We start from the raw sequence: 24,017 nt of genomic DNA, 5'->3' as shown, positions 1-24,017 counted from the left end.
TTCAACCAAGCCTGCTACCCAATATCCTTGAAGTTTTAATTTATGTCATTATTGATATCACATTAAACAGATAAGAAATATAAATCAGAGTGATTAACTAACTTGCCCCAGATAGTTGTATCTGTAACTACAGAATATCAAGTTTCTTTTTTTTCTACACATCCCTAAAGTTCCAAGAATCCTATCTGCATAGAACCTAATATAGGATCTTGCACAGAGAATGTATCCAGTAATATTGGTTGCATCACTGATGCAATTACTGATTTCAATTATTTCAATGACGCAATGAGTGAAGGAATAAATGAGTAGAGCTAGTAGTAAAACAGAGCAATAGGAGAACATGACTAAGAGCCTCAGAAGTAAAATTGTGGTCACTGAATTGCTAAGGGTGAGCTGGAATTTCAACCAGCAATTTCTCAGAAAACATGTGATGCCTTCCTTATGGTTTTCTGAATCATTCTCTTGCCCACTTAATTAATGCTGGTACCTTTCACTTTTTACCCCTTGCTTAGAATACTTTGGACCCACTTCTCTGGGAGTCCTTTGCCTGTCCACAGAATTTCCACCCAGTGCTAGATTTAAGTAAAGTCTCTGTGTATCCCAGCCATAGAGATGTGCTCCATTACCAAATAAGTTATTCTCAACTGAACAAAGAAGGGAATAAATTTAGCGTTGAGGGAAACTGCTACAGGGGGGATAAGGAATAACCACTTAAGTTTCAAATCTGTAAAATTTTGCACTCTGTTGTCTGCTTTAGTTTTCTCTAGAAGAGACAGGATGACCAGCTTTTTCTATTATTTTCTTCATGTTCCCCCCCGGCCCCTAATCAAGTCAAAATTTTGAGCCATGATTATTACTTACAGGAGATTCGCTGACTCCAAAGATGTCTCTGACATCCCGAACAGATTGCTTGTTCTTTTTTCTCATGGTTTGAGTGTAAGTGTTATATCTCTTTTTTACTGCAGCTGCTTGGGTTCGAGTCAGCGTAGAGAGCAAGGCTTTGCCATCCTCCTCTTCATCACCCGAGATCAGGGTTGATAAACCCACGTCTTGCAACCACTCTGCTTCAAGTTCTCCTTCTGAAAATAACATTACCAAGAAAAGGTTAGAACATTCTGCATTTGATTAGATGACGTGTATATCTACAGGCCTGTGCATATCAGTGAATAGGAAGTGTCAATAAACACTATATTAAGGCGATCCTGGACCCTGACGGCATGTTAAGTGAAATAAATCAGACAGACAAAGACAAATACCATATGATCTCACTTCTATGTGAAGTCTTAAAACAAAACAAAAACCACAAGTTCATAGATACAGAGAACAGACAGGTGGTTGCCAGAGGTAGGAGGTAGGTGAAATAGGTGAAGGGAGCAAAAGTCCAAGCTTCCAGTTATAAAATAAGTAAGTCATGGGAATATACTGTATAGCATGATGATAATAATAGTTAATAATACTGTATTGCAATATTAGAAAGTTGCTAAGGAGTAAATCTTAAACACTGTCATCACAAGGAAAAAATCTGTAATTATGGTGATAGATATAAACTAGACTTAATTGTGGTGATCACTTTGCAACGTATACAAATATCAAATCATTACATTGTACACCTGAAACTAATATGTCATATGTCAGTTATACCTGAATTTAAAATAAAGAGACCATCCTTTTTCCCAGAGTAATTGTAGGAAAGGCCTATGGGAATGAATGAAAAATTCGTATGATATGTTTTTAAGGATTTATTTATTTATTTGAGAGAGAGAGAGCACACGTGTACATGCGAGTGGGAGGAGAGGCAGATGGAGAAGGAGAGAGAGAGAGAGAGAAGAAGGCTCCACTCACACTCGGAACCTGACACAGGGCTTGATCCCATGACCCTGAGTTCATAACCTGAGCCAAAATCAAGAGTCACACGCTTAACTGACTGAGCTACCCAGGTGCCCTGTATGATATTTTTTAAATAAGTCAAATTTTAAAGTGTTTTCTAGGAGAGTAAGGTTAATTGGAAAATTTAGTAAGGTAATTTTCTTCACCAGAGAGTTAAATATAAGCCATATCTGGACTTCCAATCTCAAACAATGATAAAATATGAATATTTAAACTAAAACTGTAATAGAAAAAGAGTGGCTTAGTGGTACAGGAAAGGGTTTTTTAATCACTCAAATGCTGGTTTAAATTCCAATGCAACCATTTACTAGGTGAATGGCTTTGGAAAGTTTTTAGATATCTCTAGGCTTCTGTCCTGTTAGCAAAATGGAGGTAATAATAAGATGTATCAGGTGACTATGAGGATTGTTTTATCAATTTATTCACGAGAGATGGCAAAGAATCTGGAACAGAGGATGAATTCAATAGATATTCATTCTCTTACTTTTCTCTATAATTTTAAACATTAGGTAATCTTCCCTTTTTTTCAGAAGGCAATTAAAAAACTTGAAACTCATCATAATAAAGGTTAATTGCTATTATAAATTAGATGTGCAGAAATAACTTTAAAAATTCAGAATAACAACATCATGTAACAGAAAATTCACTACACATACATTTCTGGGAACTATGCTAAACAGGCATTACCTGAATGTGATTTATTTAAAAAGCAGATTAGACTGATTTATAAATAGCCTGTCAAGTCATTAGTCTAAGACTCTTGGACTCTGCTTACATTATTGCATCACTGGTATATGAACAAAGCCTTCTAAATGTACTTTACAGGTTCAATTTCTTAGCTAGGCAATCTTTACCCTACCATCTTGTTTCTATTATTCATTTCCTTTATAAGCTACCCCTTTAATAGAAAATGCAAAGGTAAACATAAGCTTACTAGCCTAATCGAAAATAATAAACCTTTTAAATTAGTGAGCTGTGACTTTGAAATCTTCCTTTACTTAAGCCTTAGATAAGATTTTCATTTTTAAGACAAAATTTACAAATATAGTTTAATATTAAAGTCTTAAAAATTGGAATTTTTCCTCCCTCCACCTCTGTAAACAGTAAAGAGAAGAAGGAAGGAGTAATTGGAGTTAACATATGCTAGGGGTGAGGATGGTCTAAATCCTTGCACTCCGACTACAGAAATCTGTAGAATATCTATTCTCCATAGGAAAGAAATGTCTTAGAAATCAGTGTTACTCCTGTAGCATTGCTAAATTATGGAAATTGCAACCCCGTGTTCATCACTCCAGTTGCCAAATATATACCTTCCACATAGAACACTCTTTTGGATTTCAGCTCCATATATCCAACTACCTACTCAACATCTACTTGACTTTATTGATCACATATCAAACTCAACATGTTCAAACCTGAACACATATTCTTCATTCCCAACTCTAGGCCTCTTTCAGTATTCCACATTTCAGTAAATGAAACCCACCATCCATCTATCTAATTAGCAATGAAACTTAGGAAACATTATTGACATCTCCCTCTTTTACACATCAAAACCAGTATCACCAAGTCCTTTTGATATTAATTTGTTATTTCTCAAAAATTTCCCACTTTATTTATCTCTTCTGCTCTGACCCTGGTCCAAGGTACCATCATGATTCGCCTGAACTACTGCAGGAGCCTCCCAGCTGTTCCTCCCACTGGATTCCCCTTCCAATCCATTCTCCATATTGTAACTAAATTAGACCTTTCCAAATGCAAGTATAAGCTCTTTTCTAAAATAATACCACAGTTCTTCCTTGCTCTTGGGATTAGGAATAAAACCCTTGGGGTGCCTGGGTGGCTCAGATGGTTAAGCGTCTGCCTTCGGCTCAGGTCATGATCCCAGGGTCCTGGGATCGAGCCCCACATCGGGCTCCTGGCTCAGCGGGGAGCCTGCTTCTCCCTCTGCCTCTCTCCCTGCTCATGCTCTCTCTCTCTCTATCTCTGTGTCTCAAATGAATAAATAAAATCTTTAAAAAAAAAGGAATAAAACCCTTAACACAGTCCACAAGACATGAAGCTGCTGACTTTCCCGTCCACAGCTCGTCACCATGCTCTTTTCACTCTCTTCTCTCTAGCAGTACTGGCTTACATTTGTTCCTCAAAAGCTCCATGCTATATTTTGTTACAAGGCCTTTGGACATGCCAATCCTTCTATTTGGTCCCCTAATTATTGGCCATTCAATCTTTCAGATCTTAGTTTATTCATTTCTCCCTCAATGAAGTCTTCTTTTTTTTTCCTGAACCCTTCAGTCAAGGTCAGGTCCTACTATTACCCATCCTAATCCTGCGGTGTGTGTTTTCCCTTCAAATAATTTTTTCCCCAATATACATCTAGTTATATCATTTCATTAATTATTTTCTTTCCTCCTAGATTATAAACTCCATTAGAGCAGGAAACATTTCTGCCTTTGTTTATAACTCTAACACCAACATCTTACAATGCCTACACAGAGTAGGTACAAGTATTTGTGAATTAATTAATTCTCAGTTGAAATATATAATTATTCTAAGTCAGAAAATGATGAATGAAAAACATCAACTTTCAAAAATGACTGTAGCTATCATACATACTATTCTGTACTGAAAATCCACCAGGTTTATAGCTGTTAGATAAAGATAACAAAAAAGGGAATAAAGTCTTCCAGTAAAGGTAGAGTAGCTTGTATAGAAATAAAAATTCTATGTACAACAATTATGAACTCTGAACTAAGTACATAAAATAACTATTTGAGGGTAATGGAGAAGAACCAAGTGTAGGCAGGAAGTGAAAAATAATTAAATTTTGATTCAAGAAAATGTACTATGTGAGATTTACATCTACACAACTTTTCAGCTGAGGTCATCTTCCAATCCCTACACTATACAGAGTGTGTAGAACACAAACAGAAAACCATAGTCTTACTTATTTCAAGAGTCAGAGGATGGAGTAATGGGATTACTAGGATATCTGAAAAATGAGGAACATATTCCTGTTAGAAGGGAGCCACACCACAGAGAGCTCCAAAATCTGTGCATAAACTCTCATCAAATCCTTGACAAAACATTAAATCAAAAAGGTGTATGTGAAACTCCAGGCATCCTATTGAAAAATAGCCTCCAAAAGGCTAAAATAAATAGCCAAGCTGCATAGAGCAGAAAAGATGGCGTATAACCAAGTTAACTGCTAGAACTGAAATTAACTCCCTTTACAGGAAGATAATGGGATACAGTCTCTGAAACGTATTAGTGTTATAATATTACATTATCAAAGATGTTTCAATAGCTAGGATGTAAGCAAAACAAAAAAAAAATGGACTAATTTGGCAAGAGAAAAGGTCATCAATAGAAAGTGACTCAGATGACTCTGATGTTGGACAAGGACTTTTAGGAAAAGATTCTCAAGAATGAATAGAGAATTTCAGCAAAGAAATGAAAAATATAAAAAAGAAACTAAAAGAACTAAAACTTAAATTATAGAACTAAAATTAAAATGTATTAAGTAAAAAACTTGCTGGAAGGGCTTAACAGTGTATTAGAGACTTTAAAAGAAAGGGCTGGTAAAATTGAAGATTACATCAATAGAAATCCAATCTGAAAGAGAGAAAAGTATTTTAAAATATTTAAAACAGACCACAAGTGACCTATTGGAAATGTTAGGTATTGTAATATATACATAGTTTGACTTTCAGAGAAGACAGACGGTGGTATAGAAAAAAAGTATTTGAAGAAATAATGTCCAAAAGTTTTCAAACTTTGTTGAAAAACCAGCTAGCTTAACTAATACCAAGTAGGTCACATACAAAAGAAACTGCACTTAAGCACCTTAAAGACAACCTGCTGAAAACCAAAGAGAGAGAAAATTTGAAAGCAGTCAAAGACAACAGATTACATCAGGGGAACAACAATGTGAAAGCACTGATTCCTTATTAGAAACAGCAGAGGTCAGAACACAGTAAGATGACATTCAGAACATCCTGAATGAAAATAAAAACCTGTCAACCAATAATTATACGTCTAGCAAAAATCCCCTTCAAGAACGAAGGTAAAATAGTCATTATCACATGAATTAAAGCTAACAAGTTTACTGCCAGCAAACTTGCTCTGTAATATATGCTAAAGGAAGCGCTTTAGGCTAAAGGGAAAAGACATCAAATGGAGACTGGATATATAAAAAAGAAGTAGTGTAAATAAAAATGCAGATACTGACTTCTTTAAAAGACATATGACTCCTTCCTCTTCCCCCAAAATTAAGTCTTAAAGCCTAAATCCATAGAGCACAGCAAGGCAGGTGTTTATGCAGAGGAGCAGGGTGGACTGGGATGTTGGAACCCAAGTGGGATGAGCAGGGCAAGCATGAAAAAGAGAGGAAACTGATAATATATGGAGGGACTGATCAAATAAATATATATGTTTACGATAATGGAAGTCAGTTTTCTTCTAAGAAGGGAGTCACAAATATGGAAAGGGAAGAGCAGAATTAACCTAGTGGTATTAGACTGGAATTGAAGATATAAATATGAACTCATATATTTCAATGTCTTTATTTATAGAAATATAGATGTAAATGTTTATGTATGTACATATACATTACATTGTATATACAAGTATACACAGTTGTACATGTACATGTGTGAGTATGCACACATATATGCATATGTACACCTATATATAGGCACACATATACATATATATTCCCTAGCTGTTTTCCATATCAAATATGGAACACTTTCAACATCAAAATAAATGATGATGAAAGATAACCCACTAAAAACACACTAAATAAACCAGGAGCCCATTCTGATATAAAGAAATAATTTGACAGCTTGATATAGAATGGGATATTTACAGTTTCAAAGAACCTTCCACAAAAATATGTATTGATCACAAAGATGAAAGGAGTAACTTTACATGGAGAAATCCTGGGAATAATAGGGGTTGGCAAATGATTACTCTCAAATGATCAAATTGTTCCAAATTTTGAAAAGTTATTTAAATTGTATTTGCAATTTTCCTGTAAGTTTTAAATTATTTCACAATAAAAATTATATGAGTCCATATAAATAATGTTGTATTGATAGTGGTGTAACATGTGTAGATGTTATATATTTGACAATATTACAAAGTGCTGTACAGGAAGGGAAATGGAATAATACTGCTGCAAAATCCTTACATTTTATATGAAGAAGTGCAGTATTTATTCTAAGTAGACTGTGATAAATTAGAGGTAAATATTATAATACCTGAGCAGTCACTAAAAAAAAAAAAAAAATCAAAGCAATATAGCTAAAGTACATACAGAGAAACTACAAAGAAACATGAAAGAGATAAAGACAGAGTAAAAGGATGGAAAATGATATACTACACACACAGTAACCTTAAGAAAGCCAGAGTGAGGGTCACCTGGGTGGTTCAGTCAGTTAAGCATCTGCCTTCAACTCAGGTCATAATCCCGGGGTCCTGGAATCTACCCTGAGTTGGGTTCCCTGCTCAGCAGGAAGTCTACTTCTCCCTCTCCCTCTCCACCCCCCTCCCCTGCTGGTGCTCTCTCTCTCTCTCTCAAATAAATAAATAAAATCTTTAAAAAAAGAGGGGTGCCTGGGTGCTCAGTTGTTAAGTGTCTGCCTTCAGCTCAGGTCACGATCACAGGGTCCTGGGACTGAGCCCCGCACCAGGCTCCCTGCTCCACTGAGAGCCTGCTTTTCCCTCTACCGCTCCCCCTGCTTGTGCTCTCTTTCTCTCTGTGTCAAGTAAATAAAATCTTAAAAAAAAAAAAAAACCCAGAGTAACTATATAATTAGACAAAGAGGACTTTAAAACAAGAAGTATTATTAGAAATCTATTAAGGAGGGTCAGTTCAAATGGGCCAATTCAACAAAGAGGAACAGTAATCATAAATGTATATGCCACCTAATAACAGAGTTTTAAAATATGAGGCAAAAAAATGACCGAATCAGAGGGGAAAACAGACAAATACACAATCCAAGTTGGAGATTTTAACAACCTTCTCTCAGTAATTGATAGAATAATTAGGCAAAAATTAATAAGGGTACAATAGATTTGATCAAATGTACCAACCACCTAAATCTAGTGGGCATTTACAGAACACCACACTACCCAACAATGATAGAACATGTTCTTTTTAAGTGTACATGGAACTTTGGCCAAGTCAGACCATATGCTGAGCCACAAAATAAGTCTAAATAAATGTCAAAAGTTAAAACTTACAAACTATTACCTAATCATAACACCATTACTTTAGAAATCAATAACAAATCATGTATCTGCAAAAACATCTGTAAATCTTAAAACATTAAAACATTTAAAACTGAATGATAATGAAAATACAACATATCAGAATTTGTGGGATGGAGTGAAGCCATGCAGTTCATATTCAAAAAGATAAAAGATGTAAAGTCAATGGTCTAGGTTTCCATCTTAAGCAAGCAACTTAAACACAAAAATCACGGACAGAAGCAAATACAGCAAGGCCATGAGCTGTCACCGTGTCTATTCAGCTTGTACTTGAGGCCCTACCAGAATAAGGCAAGATAAAGAAAGAAAAGCATAAAAATCAGAATAAAAAAAGTACAACTGCCTCTGTTCACAAGTAATTTCTTTGTTTATGCAGAAAATCCTAAGAAATCTAGCAAATATTAGAAAATGAATTTAGAAACGTAATGAAATATGAGACAAAAATCAACCATATTTCCATATACAGCTGCAAACAACTGAAAAATGAGAACAAGAGAAATACCCAATTAAAAGACCCCATTAAGGATATGAATACACAAGCCACAGATAGTGAGAAAATATTAATCAGTACATTAATCTGACAAGAGTTGTATACAATTAAGAATTCATATAAGTATATAATAAAAAGACAATTTTTAAAAAAAAATTTTTTTAAGATTTTATTTATTTGAGAGAGAGAGAATGAGAGACAGAGAGCATGAGAGGGAGGAGGGTCAGAGGGAGAAGCAGACTCCCTGCTGAGCAGGGAGCCCGATGTGGGACTCGATCCCGGGACTCCAGGAGCATGACCTAAGACGAAGACAGCCACTTAACCAACTAAGCCACCTAGGCGCCCCTAAAAGACAATTTTTAAAAATAGTCAAGGACACCTGCGTGGCTCAGGTGGTTAAGTGTCCAACTCCTGATTTTGGCTTAGGTCATGATCTCAGGATCCTGAGATCCAGCCGTTAGTTGGGCTGTGTGGTCAGCAGGAAGTCTGCTTGAGATTCTCTTTCTCTCTTTCCCTCTCCCTTTGCCCCTCCTCCAACTCACACTCTCTCTCTCTAAAATAAATAAATAAATTTTTAAAATAATAATAAAAAATAAAAACAGTTAAAAGATTTCACAAAGCAAGTTATATGAATGGACAGTTAAGCACAGGAAAAAATGTTCATCATTAGTCATCGGTGAAATGTAACGACAGCCACTATGAAATACCTCCAAACATCCACTAGAATCATTCACATCAACAAGTCTAATATCATCAAATATTGCAAGTATGTGAAACAACAGATTTGTCTGTCAGATACTGGTGGAGGGAGTGTAAAATGGTACAATTACTTTGGAAAAACGCTGGCAGTTTCTTCTGTAGTTTAACATATTCTATGAAAAAAATATATATATCGGAAAGAAATAAAAAAGTATCTCCAGACTTTCACAAGATTGTTCACAGAAGCCTTATTCATAATAGCCCAAACTGCAAACAACCTTCAAGTCCATTAACAGTTAAATGGATAAACAAATTGTGGCATATTCACACGATGGAATTCTGCTATTACAGGTTGATTGGGCCCCCCAAGAATATAGAGTGAAGTCTTAACCACCAATACCTATGAATGTAACCTTATCTCAAAACAAGGTTTTAGCAGAGGTAATTAAGATATAAACTGAGATGAGGTCATAGTGGAGTAGAGTGGGCCCTTAATCCAACAATAAGGGGTGTCTTTATAAAAAGAGGAGGAGAAAGACAAAAATATAGGGAGTAGGCTCTGGGACTACAGAGACAGAATGGCGTGTGTTGTCTAAAAGTCAAGGAACAGCAAAAATTGTGGGGAAAACCAGAAGCTAAGCAGAAAGCAAAAGAGGAGGGCACAGAAGAGATTGTGCCCTACATCTTCGGAGAGGTTGCTGACACCTTGATTTCTAGTCTCAACTGTGATAAATTTCTGCTATTTTAACCACTGGATTCTGAGGTATTCGTTACAGCAGCCTTAGTAAACTAATACAAACTACACAATAATAAAAGGAGAGAAACTACTGATATACCAGATGAATCCCAAAAATACTATGTTCAGTGAAAGAAGCTAAGCCCAGAACTAATCTATGACACAAGAACATCAGAACTATGGTTGCTTTCAGCCACAGACAGCAAGTCATGGGAGTAACAAGACTGGGAAAAAGCTTGAAAACGTTTTCTGAGTTATGTTTTCTGAGTTGACTAAAATGTTCTCTCTCTTGATTACTGCGAGGTTACAAAGTTAGCATTTGTCAAACCTCACTGAGTTGTACACTTAAAGTTCTGTGCGTATAGTTCAAAGGAAAAAATCTGTAATTAAATATTAAACTCTAGTTAGTAGCTATGCTTTCTGTAGAAGTTTAGGTTACAAATCTGAAACTATTTTCTGTGTACTCTAGGCTTAAGCAAAGGATAGTAAAAGCCAGGTCTCTCATTATTAAAGAGAGTTATAAATACAAAAATAAAAAAAAAAGAAAGACAGCAACAGCAAACCTTGTTGTGGTGAATTGGAATGGAAGGTTATCGGTATGAATTCCTGTTTTTTAATACAGATAGATAGCTACCAAGTAAGAAAAGGGGATGAAGAATAACAGGCATTTTCCTTCATGTACCTTTCTATCTTTCTGGATCTGAAAAGGCAAAAAGTAAGGGTGTAAGTTAAAGGAATGAGAATACACTTCACTACCCACTGCCCCTCCACCAACCCTCAATTTGTTTCCTATAGTGAAGAGTCTCTGATTATTTGTCTCCCAGAGACGGGGTAATTGTGTAAATGGCATTAAGGAGGGCTGGTGATGTGTTCAGCACTGTGTGTAATATGCAACTGATGAATTACTGAACTCTACATCTGATACTGATGATATACTATATGTTGGCTCTTAGAATTTAAATAAAAAAAAAAACTGTCCAGAAATGGGGATTATATCTCTAATGTTAATTCCAAGCAGATTGTTATTTTAATTTCTAAAGATGACTGATATTGCATAGTAAATTCATATGTTAAATATGAGTATGTGAAGTCTGTTTAGTTTTAAAATATATTATCTGTATGCAATTAATTTCAATAAAAATTCTGGAAGTAAAAAAAAAAAAGAATACACTTCACTAATGGAGATGGTTCCCTTGAATGGATTCTCATTCAATGTGTGGTGAGACTTTTTATTTATAATGGTTTGTGAAATATACTAACTGTGGTGTATCCAAATTATTATTTTTTTCACACCTAAGAAGGATAGACTTATTGGATAAGGAATGAAGAATGAAAACTTTTTTAAAGTTTCAGTCTATCTTGGTAGTTGTCTAGCCTAGCCAGGTTAATCACTGGCTAATGAAAACATTCTTAGGTAGATACTTATTACTAAACTACCTTCAGTCTTTCTCAGATGTCTTACATATTTACCTGTTGATAAGTAGCAAATGGAGATGACCTATTTTAATCCAAGGTAAAGTAATGTATATCTTTTTAAAAAGAGTAAGTAAATTAGCTTTTTTTTTCTTTTAGCTCTCAATTTTCTGTTCAGTTTCACAGAAAATTAGTATATTTGACAGGGTTTTTATTTTGAGAAATACAAGGTAATCTATTCCCTAAGTACATTAACATTAGTAAATGCCTCAAAATCAAATTTTCTTTTCTCCAAAATTGTACTGGCATTTTTTTTTTCCCTCTCTCTTTCTCTCTCTTTCTCTCTCTCTTTTTTTTTTTTGGAATTAATAGTCAAGTATACAAATACAAAAGCCATCAAAATTAGAATACTCAGTCTGCTAAATGATGAATCAAATCAATGATCTGCACAGCATCCCTGAGTAGTGATATGTAAGGAATCAATTTGGGTTTTGACAACCCTCCTTCTTAGGTCATATCACTGTGTACAGAAGCCAGTCGAGTAGATATAAATCAGTGAGAGACGGTAGCTGCTATGCCAAATTCTACTGATTTCATTTGTTAAACTACTACTGGCATGATGTCTACCTGCAAACAGAATAAGAGAGAGCATACAAAGAAAAACAGTAAACACATGGGACAAAAGGTCCAGCACCTTACCATCCACAGGTTTGACCTCAGCTGGTATCTGCTCTTCCTGTCCTCCCACGCTGCCTATGCTGTTCTCTTTAATGCTTTCTATTTCCCGCAAGAAATCCTCCATGGAGGTGCTGTCTATGGAGGCTTGTGAGTTGGAGCGGCTAAATGCAGAATGTAGAGATTCATTGGAGAGCATCCTGTTAATTCTTCGGCAGCGAGAAATAGATTTTCTGCAGAAAGAATAATATCTGTTAATAAAAATCAGTCTTTTATGTTTTAAATCACAAAATAAAATTTAGGTTTAAAATCAATGCAGAATGGAGTTAAGTGTGACAGAGAAGGGCTTAGGGGAATAATTTCCATTTAGTGGTGGCCCTTCTTTTTTATTCTCTAAAATTCATAATGACTTTGTGGCTATGTAGAAATCACCATGAAAATACTTTTTATAATTTTCACATACTCATAAAGTATGAAGTTACCTGTATTAGCCAAAACATATAGTTCAAGCCATATCTCTAATGAACACAGATGCAAAAATCCTCAACTATTAGCAAATTGAATTCAACAATATGTTAAAAGAATCATTCACCACCACCACCATGTGGGACTTGTTCCAGGGATGCAAGGATGGTTCATATCTGCAAATCAATCAACGTGATATATCACATTAACAAAAGAAAGGATGCAAACCATATGATCATCTCAAAAGATGCAGAAAAAAAAATTTTTAAAAATTCAATATCCATTCATGATAAAACCTCTTAACAAAATGGGTATAGAGGGAACATATCTCAACATAATAAAGGCCATATATGACAAAGCCACAGCTAACATCATACTCAGTGGTGAAAGGCTGAAAATTTTTCCTCTAAGATCAGGAAAAAATAAGGATGTCCATTCTCTCACTTTTATTCAATACAGTACTAGAAGTCCTAGTGACAGCAATCGGGTAAGAAAAAGATATGAGGCTTCCATACATGTAAGGAAGAAGTAATACTGTCCATATTTGCAGATGACACGACACTACATATAGAAAACCCTTAAAAATGCCACCAAAAACTATTAGAATCAATCCATGAATTCAATAAAACTGCAAGATACAAAATAAATACACTGAAATCTGTAGTGTTTCTTTTCTTTTTAAAAGATTTTATTTATTTCAGAGAGAGAGAGAGAGAGTGCACAAGTAGGGGCAGACAGGCCAAGGGAGAGGGAGAAGCAGACTCCCCCCTGAGCAGGTAGTCTGGTGTGGGGCTTGATCCCAGGACCCTGAGATCATGACCTGAGCCGAAGGCAGACACTTAACCGACTGAGCCAAAGAGCACCCTGTAGTGTTTCTATACACTAATAATGAACTAGCAGAAAGAGAAATTAAGAAAATAATCCTATTTACAATTGCATCAAAAGGAATAAAAGACCTAGAAATAAATTTAACCAAGGAGGTGAAAGACCTGTACTTTGAAACTTAAGACACTGATGAGAGAAGTTAAAGATGACACAAATAAATGGAAACATACACCATGCTCATGGATTGGAAGAATTAATATTGTTAAAATGTCCATACTACGCAAGCAATCTACAAACTCAATGCAATCCCTATCAAAATACTAGTATTTTTCACAAAACTAAAACAAATAATACTAAAAGTTTTATGGAACCACAAAAGAACCTGAAGACAAAGCAATCTTGAGAAAGATAAGTTGGAGGTATCACAATCACAGATTTCAAACTATATTACAAAGCTATAGTAATCAAAACAGTATGGTACTGCCACAAGACGCATAGATTAATGGAACAGAATAGAAAGCCCAGAAATTAAGCCCACACTTATATAGTCAATTAATCTATGACAAAGGAGGCAATAATATACAATGGAGAAAAGACAGTCTCTTCATTAAATGGTGTTGGGAAAACTGGACAGGTGCATGTAAAAGAATAAAAGTGAACCACCTTCCTATACCAAGACACAAAAATAAACTCAAAATGGATTAAAGACTTAAATGTAAGACCTGATACCATAAAACTCATAAAAGAAAACATAGGCAGTAACCTCTTAGACATCAGTCTGAGTAGTATTTTTTCAGATGTGGCTCCTCAGGCAAGGGCAACAAAAACAAAAATAAACAACTGGCACTCCATCAAACTAAAAAGCTCTGGACAGTGAAGGAAACAGCAAAACAATAAGGCAACCTACTAAATGGGTAAAGATATTTACAAATGATATTTCTCATAAGGACTGTATGGTACATACTGGAAGGCTGGTTTATGCAAGCATGACCTGAATGTCCCTGTTAATCACTATCTTGAGATCTTGTCCTCCTTCTATATTCCCATCAAACAGAATGGGTAGAACATGTTGTTCAGTGCTCAAGGTTAGGGACTCCAGGGGTGGCCAACCCAGAGTGTCTCCCTTGTAACAAAGACTGTCTGGATGGCAGGACCTGATCTCCTTCCAACACTGGCTGTGTAAGGAAGGGAAGGGCTACAGATAGTTGCTAGGCTTGTTCTATACTATAGAAGCTTACCGCAAGTAGATTCCAGAAGTGGATGCTTTGTCCAGTTGGCTGCTGCTGGACGTCCTCTATGTAAGTTCCCCCCCATAAACCTATGTCTTGATCCCTGTTTCTGGGTCATTTCTTCAGTCTTGCCAGACCATCATCCACCCTTGGCTTAGAGTCTGCTGGGGTGTGGCTACACATGAGGTTAATATCCAAAATACACAAAAAATTCATAAAACTCAACACCAAAAAAAAAAAAGTCCAAATAAGAATGGGCAGAGGACCTAAACAGATACTTTTCCAAGAAAGACATACAAAGTGGCCAAAAGACACATAAAAAGATGCTCAACATCATTAATTATCAGGGAAATGCAACAAAACCACAATGAAATATCACCTCACACCAGTCAGAATAGTTAGTATCAAAAAGACAAGAAATAACAAGTGTTGGCAAGAATGTGGAGAAAAAGGAACCCCTGTGTACTGTTGGTGAGAATATACATTGGAGAAGCCACTACAGAAAAAGAGTATGAAGGCTCTTCAAAAATTTACAAATAAGAATACCATACAATCCAATAATTTCACTTCTGGGTATTTACCTGAAGAAAATTAAAACACTAATTTAAAAAGATATGTGCACCCCTATATTTATTGCAGCATTATTTATAACAGCCAAGATGTGGAAGCAACCTGTCCATTGATAGATGAATGGATAAAGAATGTGACACACACACACACAGACACACACACACACACACACACACGTGATATGGAATATTACTCAGACTTAAAAAGAATAGTCTTGCCTTTTCAACAACATGAATGGACCTAGAGTGTATTATGCTAAGTGAAATAAGTCAGAGAAAGACAAATACCATATGATTTCACTTATATGTGGAATCTAAAATCCAAAACAAATGAACAACTAACAAAATCCAGACTCTTAAATACAAAGAATGAACTGGTGGTTGCCAGAGGGGAGGGGAATAAGGCCATGGGTGAAATAGGTAAAGGGGATTAAAAGGTACAAAATTCCAGTTATAAGTCATGGGGATGAAAAGTACAGCATGGGGAATACAGTCAATAATATTGTAATAATGTTGTACGGAGATATACAGTGACTACACTTTTCATGGTGAGCATTTTTGTATATGTTATAAATATATAAATGTCAAATCACTATGATGGATACCTTACACTCATGTTTCCGTGGGGATGAGGGAATGGGAAGTTTTTGTTTAAAAAGTATAGAGTTTTAGTTTTACGAGAGAAAAAGAGTTCTGGAGAGAGGTAGTAGAGATGGTTACAACAATCTGAATGTCCTTAATACCACTGAGCTGTATGCTTAAAAAGTGGTTAAGATGGTAAATTTTATCTTACATGTATTTTATCAGAATTTTTTAAAGATTTTTATTTATTTTATCTGAATTTTTTAAAATTGACAGAAAATTGGGGGGCTAGGTGGCTCAAATCAGTTGAGTAGCTGACTCTTGATCTCAGCTCAGGTCTTGATCTCAGGATCTCAAGTTTGAGCCCTGCACTGGGCTCCATACCAGGCATGGAGCCTACTTAAAAAAAAAAAAATTGAAAAATACATTTTTAAAACGTTGGCTGCTGAAATAACGAGATAGTGTGAAGAAGTAATCTGTGACATTAAATAGAAAGACCCTACATTAGGATGAGGAAGGGGGCACTGACCCAGAACACAGAGACCCATAGTCAGTTCAGGGAGACTTGGATCACCACTAAGGGTAGGGTACAACCAAAAAGGAGGGCAGTGCGGGCTCCTGTTATCTAGGAGGGCCACAAAAGGACCACCGCCAATCTTGAAGACACAAAACTGAGCAGAGCATGGAGCAGCTTCATGGGGCACTTTCTCATGGAGTTTATGCAAGGACTAAATAAATTAGCATGTGTGTGCACTTAGAACATAAAAATATCCAACAAATGTTAGTTTAAAAAACAAGAGACACAATGGGGGACATACATGCCAAAATGCTGGAATTCTGAGAAATTTTGAAGATTTGCATAAAAATAAAATATTTTTATGTGAGGTGGTGATGTGTTAAGGGATCTTATTGTTGTGGTAATCATTTTGCAATATATACATGTATCAAATCAGCATGTCATGCATCTTAAATTTAACCCAATGTTATATGTCAAATATCTCAATAAAACTGGAATAAATTCAAAATATGTTTGATTTCCAAGACACATGATTGACAAATATCATATTTCCTAGGAACAATGTTTGATTAACAAGAACACTTCGGTCCCCAACCATGAATAACTGAGCTACTTTATGCAGTATGATCTTCAGTTCTTGCTCTTACGTTATTTTCTTTTTAATTTTCCAATTTGGAGTGGGTGTGAAACTTCTTTCAGAGAACTTCAAGTATACCTTCTTATCCTTGGGTTCAGGTAGAGTTGAACCAAAAGGCTGAGACTACCTCTTAACTAATGTGCAGTCTGAGCTGTTACACACCAAACAAGAACTCCCAGATGGAAAGAGGCAACCAAAGCAATGGCATAGCAATGTCCAACTGTGGCATTATGACTCACTTAGGACAGTTTAATTTTAATATACAGAGCAGCGGTGGACTGCTATGGAATGTAGCCATGCCCTACAGCATATGAAAAGAACACTGATATGCATGAGCAAACAAAGAGAGAGGGGGATGAGAAAACAAATCCGTGTGTTCATATTGTCTATACCTCTAGGAATCCTATATTTCTAAATCACTTTTAGCAGAAATTTCTGGAATTTTATCACTGATCCTAACACTACCATGTTGATAAGTAATACCAGTTTTGACCATCAACTGGCAGTGAGTTAGCTAATTTATTTTTAAAACTCAAAGCATTTCAGGAAAAATATGAACTATCCACTTTTATTTTCTTATGCTGTGCCATGTGATAAAAATAATTTTACACAACTTTGTTTGATAATTGGGTGGTAAGAGTTTTCCACTGAATTCTTCAGTTTGACAACACAGATTCTAGTGGTTTTAGTACACATGAAAGAGACCCAGGTATCATGATGGTTATTGCTTCCTTTATTATTTTTAGGCTTTTAAGACTCCCTCCCTTTTGCAACAAGACCAATACTGAAAGCCACTAACGAATCTGTAGAACTGTAGTATAGAAACATCTACTTATAAGCTGCAATCAGCTGCCACGGCTTACACAGCCTTCATATACCATATTCAGAAAAAAATATATAGATGCCCAAAACTTTCTCTAGTTCTGGATGGTTATTAGGTTTATTTCTTTCAAAAATGAATATTCTTGACTTTGAAAAATTTACAGTATTAATAGCATACATGGATCAAGTTTTTAAAAACTACAATGCAGTATTGTAAGCATAAAATTTAAATAATACACAATTTATAAAGTGGAAATCAAAGGTCTTCTCCTCCATCTGTATCACATCAGTACTTTTCTATAAGCTGTTTTGTTTTCCCCATGCAAAAACATGTCATAGATATTTTTTTCCATGCCAATAGAGAAATACCTCAACTACTGCATGGAATAGCATAACTTATCTTAGAAATTAAGCAAACATGCAGATACTATACTGAAGCACTGAAAAAGTTTGAAGAAATGGGAAATTTGAGAAATAATAAGTGAATCTTAGAACAGGAGGAACAGGGGTGCCTGGGTGGCTCAGTCGTTAAGCGTCTGCCTTTGGCTCAGGTCATGATCCCAGGGTCCTGGGATCGAGCCCCGCATCGGGCTCCCTGCTCAGCAGGAAGCCTCCTTCTCCCTCTCCCACTCTCCCTGCTCGTATTTCCTCTCCCGCTGTCTCTTTCTCTGTCAAATAAGTAAATAAAATCTTAAAAAAGAACAGGAGGAGCATAAACATTTAGAGCTAATAATGATAATTTTAGTTAACAGCACATAGTTCCTTATTCATGTAAAGGTTACATTGGTGGAATCTCAAAGAAGAGATCATCATAACCTTCTGTTGGGGCAAGGAAAACAGATGCACAATATAGGTCATGAGCATCTGAGTGACACACTGGTTCATTCTGAGATAATCCACCCAAAGAATTCTATAAATGCAGTAATCAACTATTTTTTTTGGCAAAGAAGTGAGACAGTATTTTTGGGACAAGCACTTGTAAGAGTTCTCACTTCTTTAGTTAGGGATCCAAATATTTTCCCCTTCAACCCGGAGTAGAGGCCATGACTTTCCAGTCTTAAAATATTACATAACTGTGATCCTCAGGCTCATCCAACCCTTTGATGAGACTTACTCTGTAGCTTCATACCTCACCATATTAGGATAAACAGAGCTTAATCTTCTTAAATTGTTTGTATTTTTTAATTCCAACACAATACCAGGAAAACATTACATGAAAAACAGAATGCGATTGTATTACACACCAACTTTTATTGGGAAAACACCATTAGGTTTCAAATTAGATTTTAAGTGCATGGTAATTTCCATAAATTCAAAGTAGCATTAAAAAAAGATTTTATTATTCCATTTACCCTTCCATTATCTTTCTAGAAATAATTTGTATTATGTAGTAATGATTACTGGAGCTCTAGAACTTATTATTGTCTACCCTTAATTAGTATTTTATAACTTGAGAACAACATAAATATCTTACAGTAATATAACTCTCTCTCCACCTGTCAACGGACTTTTAAAAAAGTCAATAATCTTTTAAAAATTAAAAAAGTAGTCTTTAATATTTATCTTTTATGGTGCTCTTTTATTTCTTCCCATATGTCCCTGTACCCATAACAGATCATTTGCAATCAGCTTTGAGAACTTCATTTGGCATTTCCTCTTTTTTTCCTTAGCATTTGTTGTACTGTGTATCTGCTGCCAACAAACTCCTTTAGATTTCTTCCTGAATGCATCTTTCTTTTCAGTTTGCTGAATTTGTTTACTGGGCAAAGAATTCTAGGCTAGCAGTTTTTATTGTTTTTTAAGACCTTTTATAGATGTCATTCCATTGTCTTCTGGACTCTTGAATCTGATGAGAAGTCCATTATAATTCTTACTAAGATTCTTCTAAATATAATGTCTTTCTTTTCTAGATGGTTTTCATAAATTTTCTCTTTCTCTTTTGTTTTTAGCAGTTTAATTATGAAATGCCTACATTGTGGTTTTGTTTTTATTCTGCTGGAGGTTTATGGAATTTATTAAATCTGTGGGTCAATGTCTTTCATCAATTTTGAACTATTACCCATTTTTTTCTTCAACAACTTTTTTTTTTTTGTCCCATTCTCTCTCTCTTCTTCTTTTTGAACTCCAATAACATGAATGTCAGCCATTTGATATTGTCCCAAATGTCCCTCATGGTCTTCTTTGCTTTTTCCCCCACTCTTTCTCTGTTCTTCAGTTGAATTTCTACTACCCTGTCTTCAAGTTCACTTTTCTTTTCTTCTACACAACTAGTCTGCTGTTAAGTCCATCCAATGAATGCTTCAATTCTGATACTATGTTTTTTTCATAAGACATATGTCAATTTAGTTTTTTAGAGATTCTACTTCTCTGTTGACATTATTCATCTTTTATCCATTTTATGCAACTTTTCCTTTGATTCCTTTAACAATTATCATTGTTATTTAAAAGTTCTTGTCTCTTAATGCCAAAGTCTGTGCCATCAGTATGCCTGCTATAGTGATCAAATACCAGTCAACTGTGTATGGGTCACATTTTCCCTTTCTTTTACTAACTCATAACTTTTTGTTGTGTGGCAGACATTGTTTTTAAAAGAACTCTAGGAAACTGGAGTTAAGAGTAATTTCCCTTTTCTTCTGTCTAAAAATTAGAGTAAGACACAGATCACTTCACTCCAATTAGGAGTTGAGCTGGGTCTGGGCTGTACTGCAACTTTAATCAGTTTTATGTTACCTCTGCATCTGAATGCTTTAAATGTCCTGGGTGTTCAATAGACAAACTGTGGAAAGAGCCAAGATGTCCATCGACAGATGAATGGATAAAGAAGATGTGGTATATATACACAATGGAATATTATGCAGCCATCAAAAGGAATGAGATCTTGCCATTTGCAACGACGTGGATGGAACTGGAGGGTGTTATGCTGAGTGAAATAAGTCAATCAGAGAAAGACATGTATCATATGACCTCACTGATATGAGGAATTCTTAATCTCAGGAAACAAACTGAGGGTTGCTGGAGTGGTGGGGTGGTGGGAGGGATGGGGTGGCTGGGGGATAGACATTGGGGAGAGTATGTGCTATGGCGAGTGCTGTGAATTGGGCAAGACTGTTGAATCACAGATCTGTACCTCTGAAACAAATAATGCAATATATGTTAAGAAAAAAAAAAAGAAGATAGCAGGAGGGGAAGAATGAAGGGGGGGGAAATCGGAGGGGGAGACGAACCATGAGAGACGATGGACTCTGAAAAACAAACTGAGGTTTCTAGAGGGGAGGGGGTGGGGGGATGGGTTAGCCTGGTGATGGGTATTAAAGAGGGCACATTCTGCGTGGAGCACTGGGTGTTATGCACAAACAATGAATCATGGAACACTACATCCAAAACTAATGATGTAATGTATGGTGATTAACATAACAATAAAAAATTTAAAAAAATGGCCTGTGCGTTTACAGCCCCCCTTCCCACCACCAAGGAGGGCTTTAGGTTAAACACCATGGGACTAAGAACCCTCTCTCTGATTTAGAGCCTAACCCCCAGCCTCCTGTGTTGTTGGGCTCTCAGCAAACATCTCAAGGGAGAGGATTATCAGGTGTGGAGGTCCCTGCATTTGGGGCTTCAACAGATTCCAATCTGCTGTGCCAGTGTAGGCAGCCATTAACAGCTGTACTGGTGTCTCCTTGCCCCAGCAGAGGCCCTCCACCCAAGCAGGTATGATCATCTGCCCAGAAGTGCAAAGACTCAGGGCAAGAAATATGCCCAGGGAGGGAAATGACAACTGGGCTCTTTCACCTAGGAAGAGCTCTGCCCTCCCTGAGATTTATCTCCTTTAGATGGTGCGTCCATAGCTCTCCACTAGTTTTTAAAAACATATCACATTTACATTTATCCTTTGTTCTCTAGTTGTTACAGTGGTAAAGAGTCAGCCACCATGTAGTCTATACCCTAACTGAAAGTAGAACTCCCACAGAACATTGTAAACGTATCAGATTTCTTTTAACATTGTATTTGCTAATGAACTGCTAGCTCTGTCTAACCCAAGTTCAGTTTTTCTGAGTATATTCCATAGAGTATTTTACCTGGGTGGCTCAGTTGGTTAGGCGACTGCCTTCAGCTCAGGTCATGACCCTGGAGTCCCGGGATTGAGTCCCGCATCGGGCTCCCTGCTCAGCAGGGAGTCCGCTTCTCCCTCTGACCCTCCCCCCTCTCATGTGCTCTCTCTCTCTCTCTCTCTCTTTCAAATAAATAAATAAATCTTTTTTTTTTTTTTTTAAAGGACATAGATCTTGCTAAGAAATATTCTATGGGCCCTTACTGTCTCTTGTAAAGAATTTCATATATATCAATTAACTACCATACACATTACATCATTTGATCCTTACATTAACTCCATAAAGCAGCCAAAGAAAGAATTCATGTCTCATTATATAATGAGGAAAACAGTTACTGACAGCAAAATGGAGACACATAATTTCCCACTGCAATTACAATAAAATGCAAATGCTCTTCTAGGACTTCATGGCCCAGCACGTTCTGTCCTCAAACTGCTTCTGCAGTCACACCTTATATCACTCTCCCCAGCATTAGCACTAGGCATGCTAATCTTTTCTCAGTTTCTCTAAAAAGCCAAGCTGTTTCTTCCCTCAGGAAATTTTCTCTTACTGGTTTTTCTGCCTGGAACATTCTCCTACTATTTCCATGCCAAGATGCTTCTCATCATTCAGCTCCCAAGGTAAATGTCACCTCCTCAGGGTATCTTTTCCTAGCCATCCTAAATTAGCATTCCTCCAGTTATCCATCATCTCAGCTTTCTGCATTTTCTTCTTCCCATCCATCAACAACTTACACTTCATCTACTCACTTATTTCATTTTTTGGGAATGATTTTCCCCAGTAGAATATAGAGGAACCATGTCTGTCTCATTTACACAGTATCTGGACAGTAACAGAACTCAGAAATATTTGCCAAATGAATGACTAGTGACAGCAGAGCCAGAATATAAACTCAAACCTTTTCAATCCTGTCCAAATGCTTTCCCTACAATAATCTTTCTTAATTTCAAAAGCCCCCTCGGGTATTAGTGTTTCTGTGTATAGCTATACATATGTTTATACCGTAGAAGAAATATAATGAGGTGAGTTTAAGAAAAACTATGAAGGCAGCTGGCGCAGGTTTCAATGTGGGCTCTGACGCTTTCTGGATCTATGACCTTCAGAGCAAGCTACTGAACCTCTGTTCCTCCACCGCCTAATCTGTAAAATGGGAATATTAGTCATATACATGTCTGGGGGTTATTATGAGGATTGAGTTAATATATGTGAAATGCACGGTACACAGTAAGCCAATGTGCTGACTGCTATAATTTAATTTTTTAGCACACCTGTAACTAGACTTACAGTAAGGCTATAGTGGGTGCTAAAATATCATCAGGGCACTAAAATATCACTAGAAATATAATGAGATAAATGAAATTGCATTTATCAGAACTCCTCTCTGACCCAACTCCATTCCCAAGCCTTGTTTCCTCAACTCCCTTAGGCCACAAAGGGCCATCTGACACAGTTCTGGCCAGTCACATCAGAAAAATTCTTTCCCTTGTTTCAGAGAGATCTTTTGCTTTCCTGAAATAAGTGCTATCATTTTCTCTTTCTCCTCCCTTTTTGGAATGTAGACAAGATGACTGATGCTTCAATAGCCATCTTGCAATGATGAGAGAAAAGCCAAGAAAACTGCAGAGATCAGCCTTGCCATTATTGAGTCTCAGAAATAACATCAGATGCTGCCTATCTCTAGACTTCTAGAAATGTGAGGACAAGCTCCTACTTTTAAAAACAACTCTAATCTTTGTTATTGTTATTGTTACTTGCAGCCCAAATGACTCCCAAATGATATAACTGGAAGCAATATTTCAATAACTCATTTGGAGTAGGGTGAGATTAGACACCTTCTCCATTCCACTAACAGAATTATTCAAGTAAGAATAAATTGTCTGCCTCCTAAAAGAAGTTGTGTCTAATGTAATGATCTTCAATTTAAAGAGCTACAAACTATGTGCCCTAATCCCATGTCTCGGTCTGGCCTTGATCAGTATAGTATAGAGTTAAACTTCATTCCTGCTGACCATATCCCTGTCTAAATATACAGGGAATATAGTCACATTGTTCTCAAATCAAATATATTCCAAGAGTATTAGGAAGA

At 36.3% G+C, this 24,017-nt stretch overlaps 1 protein-coding gene across 1 annotated transcript in view; it reads right to left on the bottom strand.

Moving 5' to 3' along the window:
• The window catches only part of ARHGAP28 (Rho GTPase activating protein 28), a 209,498-nt gene that overhangs the window by 88,296 nt on the left and 97,185 nt on the right, over nt 1-24,017 (bottom strand). Inside the window, exons 2-3 of the mRNA XM_028123945.2 lie at nt 12,201-12,409; nt 862-1,079 (exon numbers count right to left, since the gene is read on the bottom strand). Of these exons, the coding sequence (XP_027979746.2) occupies nt 862-1,079; nt 12,201-12,409 (427 nt within the window). The remainder of the gene's footprint in view (nt 1-861; nt 1,080-12,200; nt 12,410-24,017) is intronic.

This window comes from Eumetopias jubatus, unplaced genomic scaffold (genome assembly GCF_037043125.1).
Source record: "Eumetopias jubatus isolate StellerSeaLion01/CBP00866 unplaced genomic scaffold, mEumJub1_p1.0 scaffold_16, whole genome shotgun sequence".
Classification (NCBI taxonomy): domain Eukaryota; kingdom Metazoa; phylum Chordata; class Mammalia; order Carnivora; family Otariidae; genus Eumetopias; species Eumetopias jubatus.
This window is presented reverse-complemented; position numbering and strand designations above follow the sequence as displayed.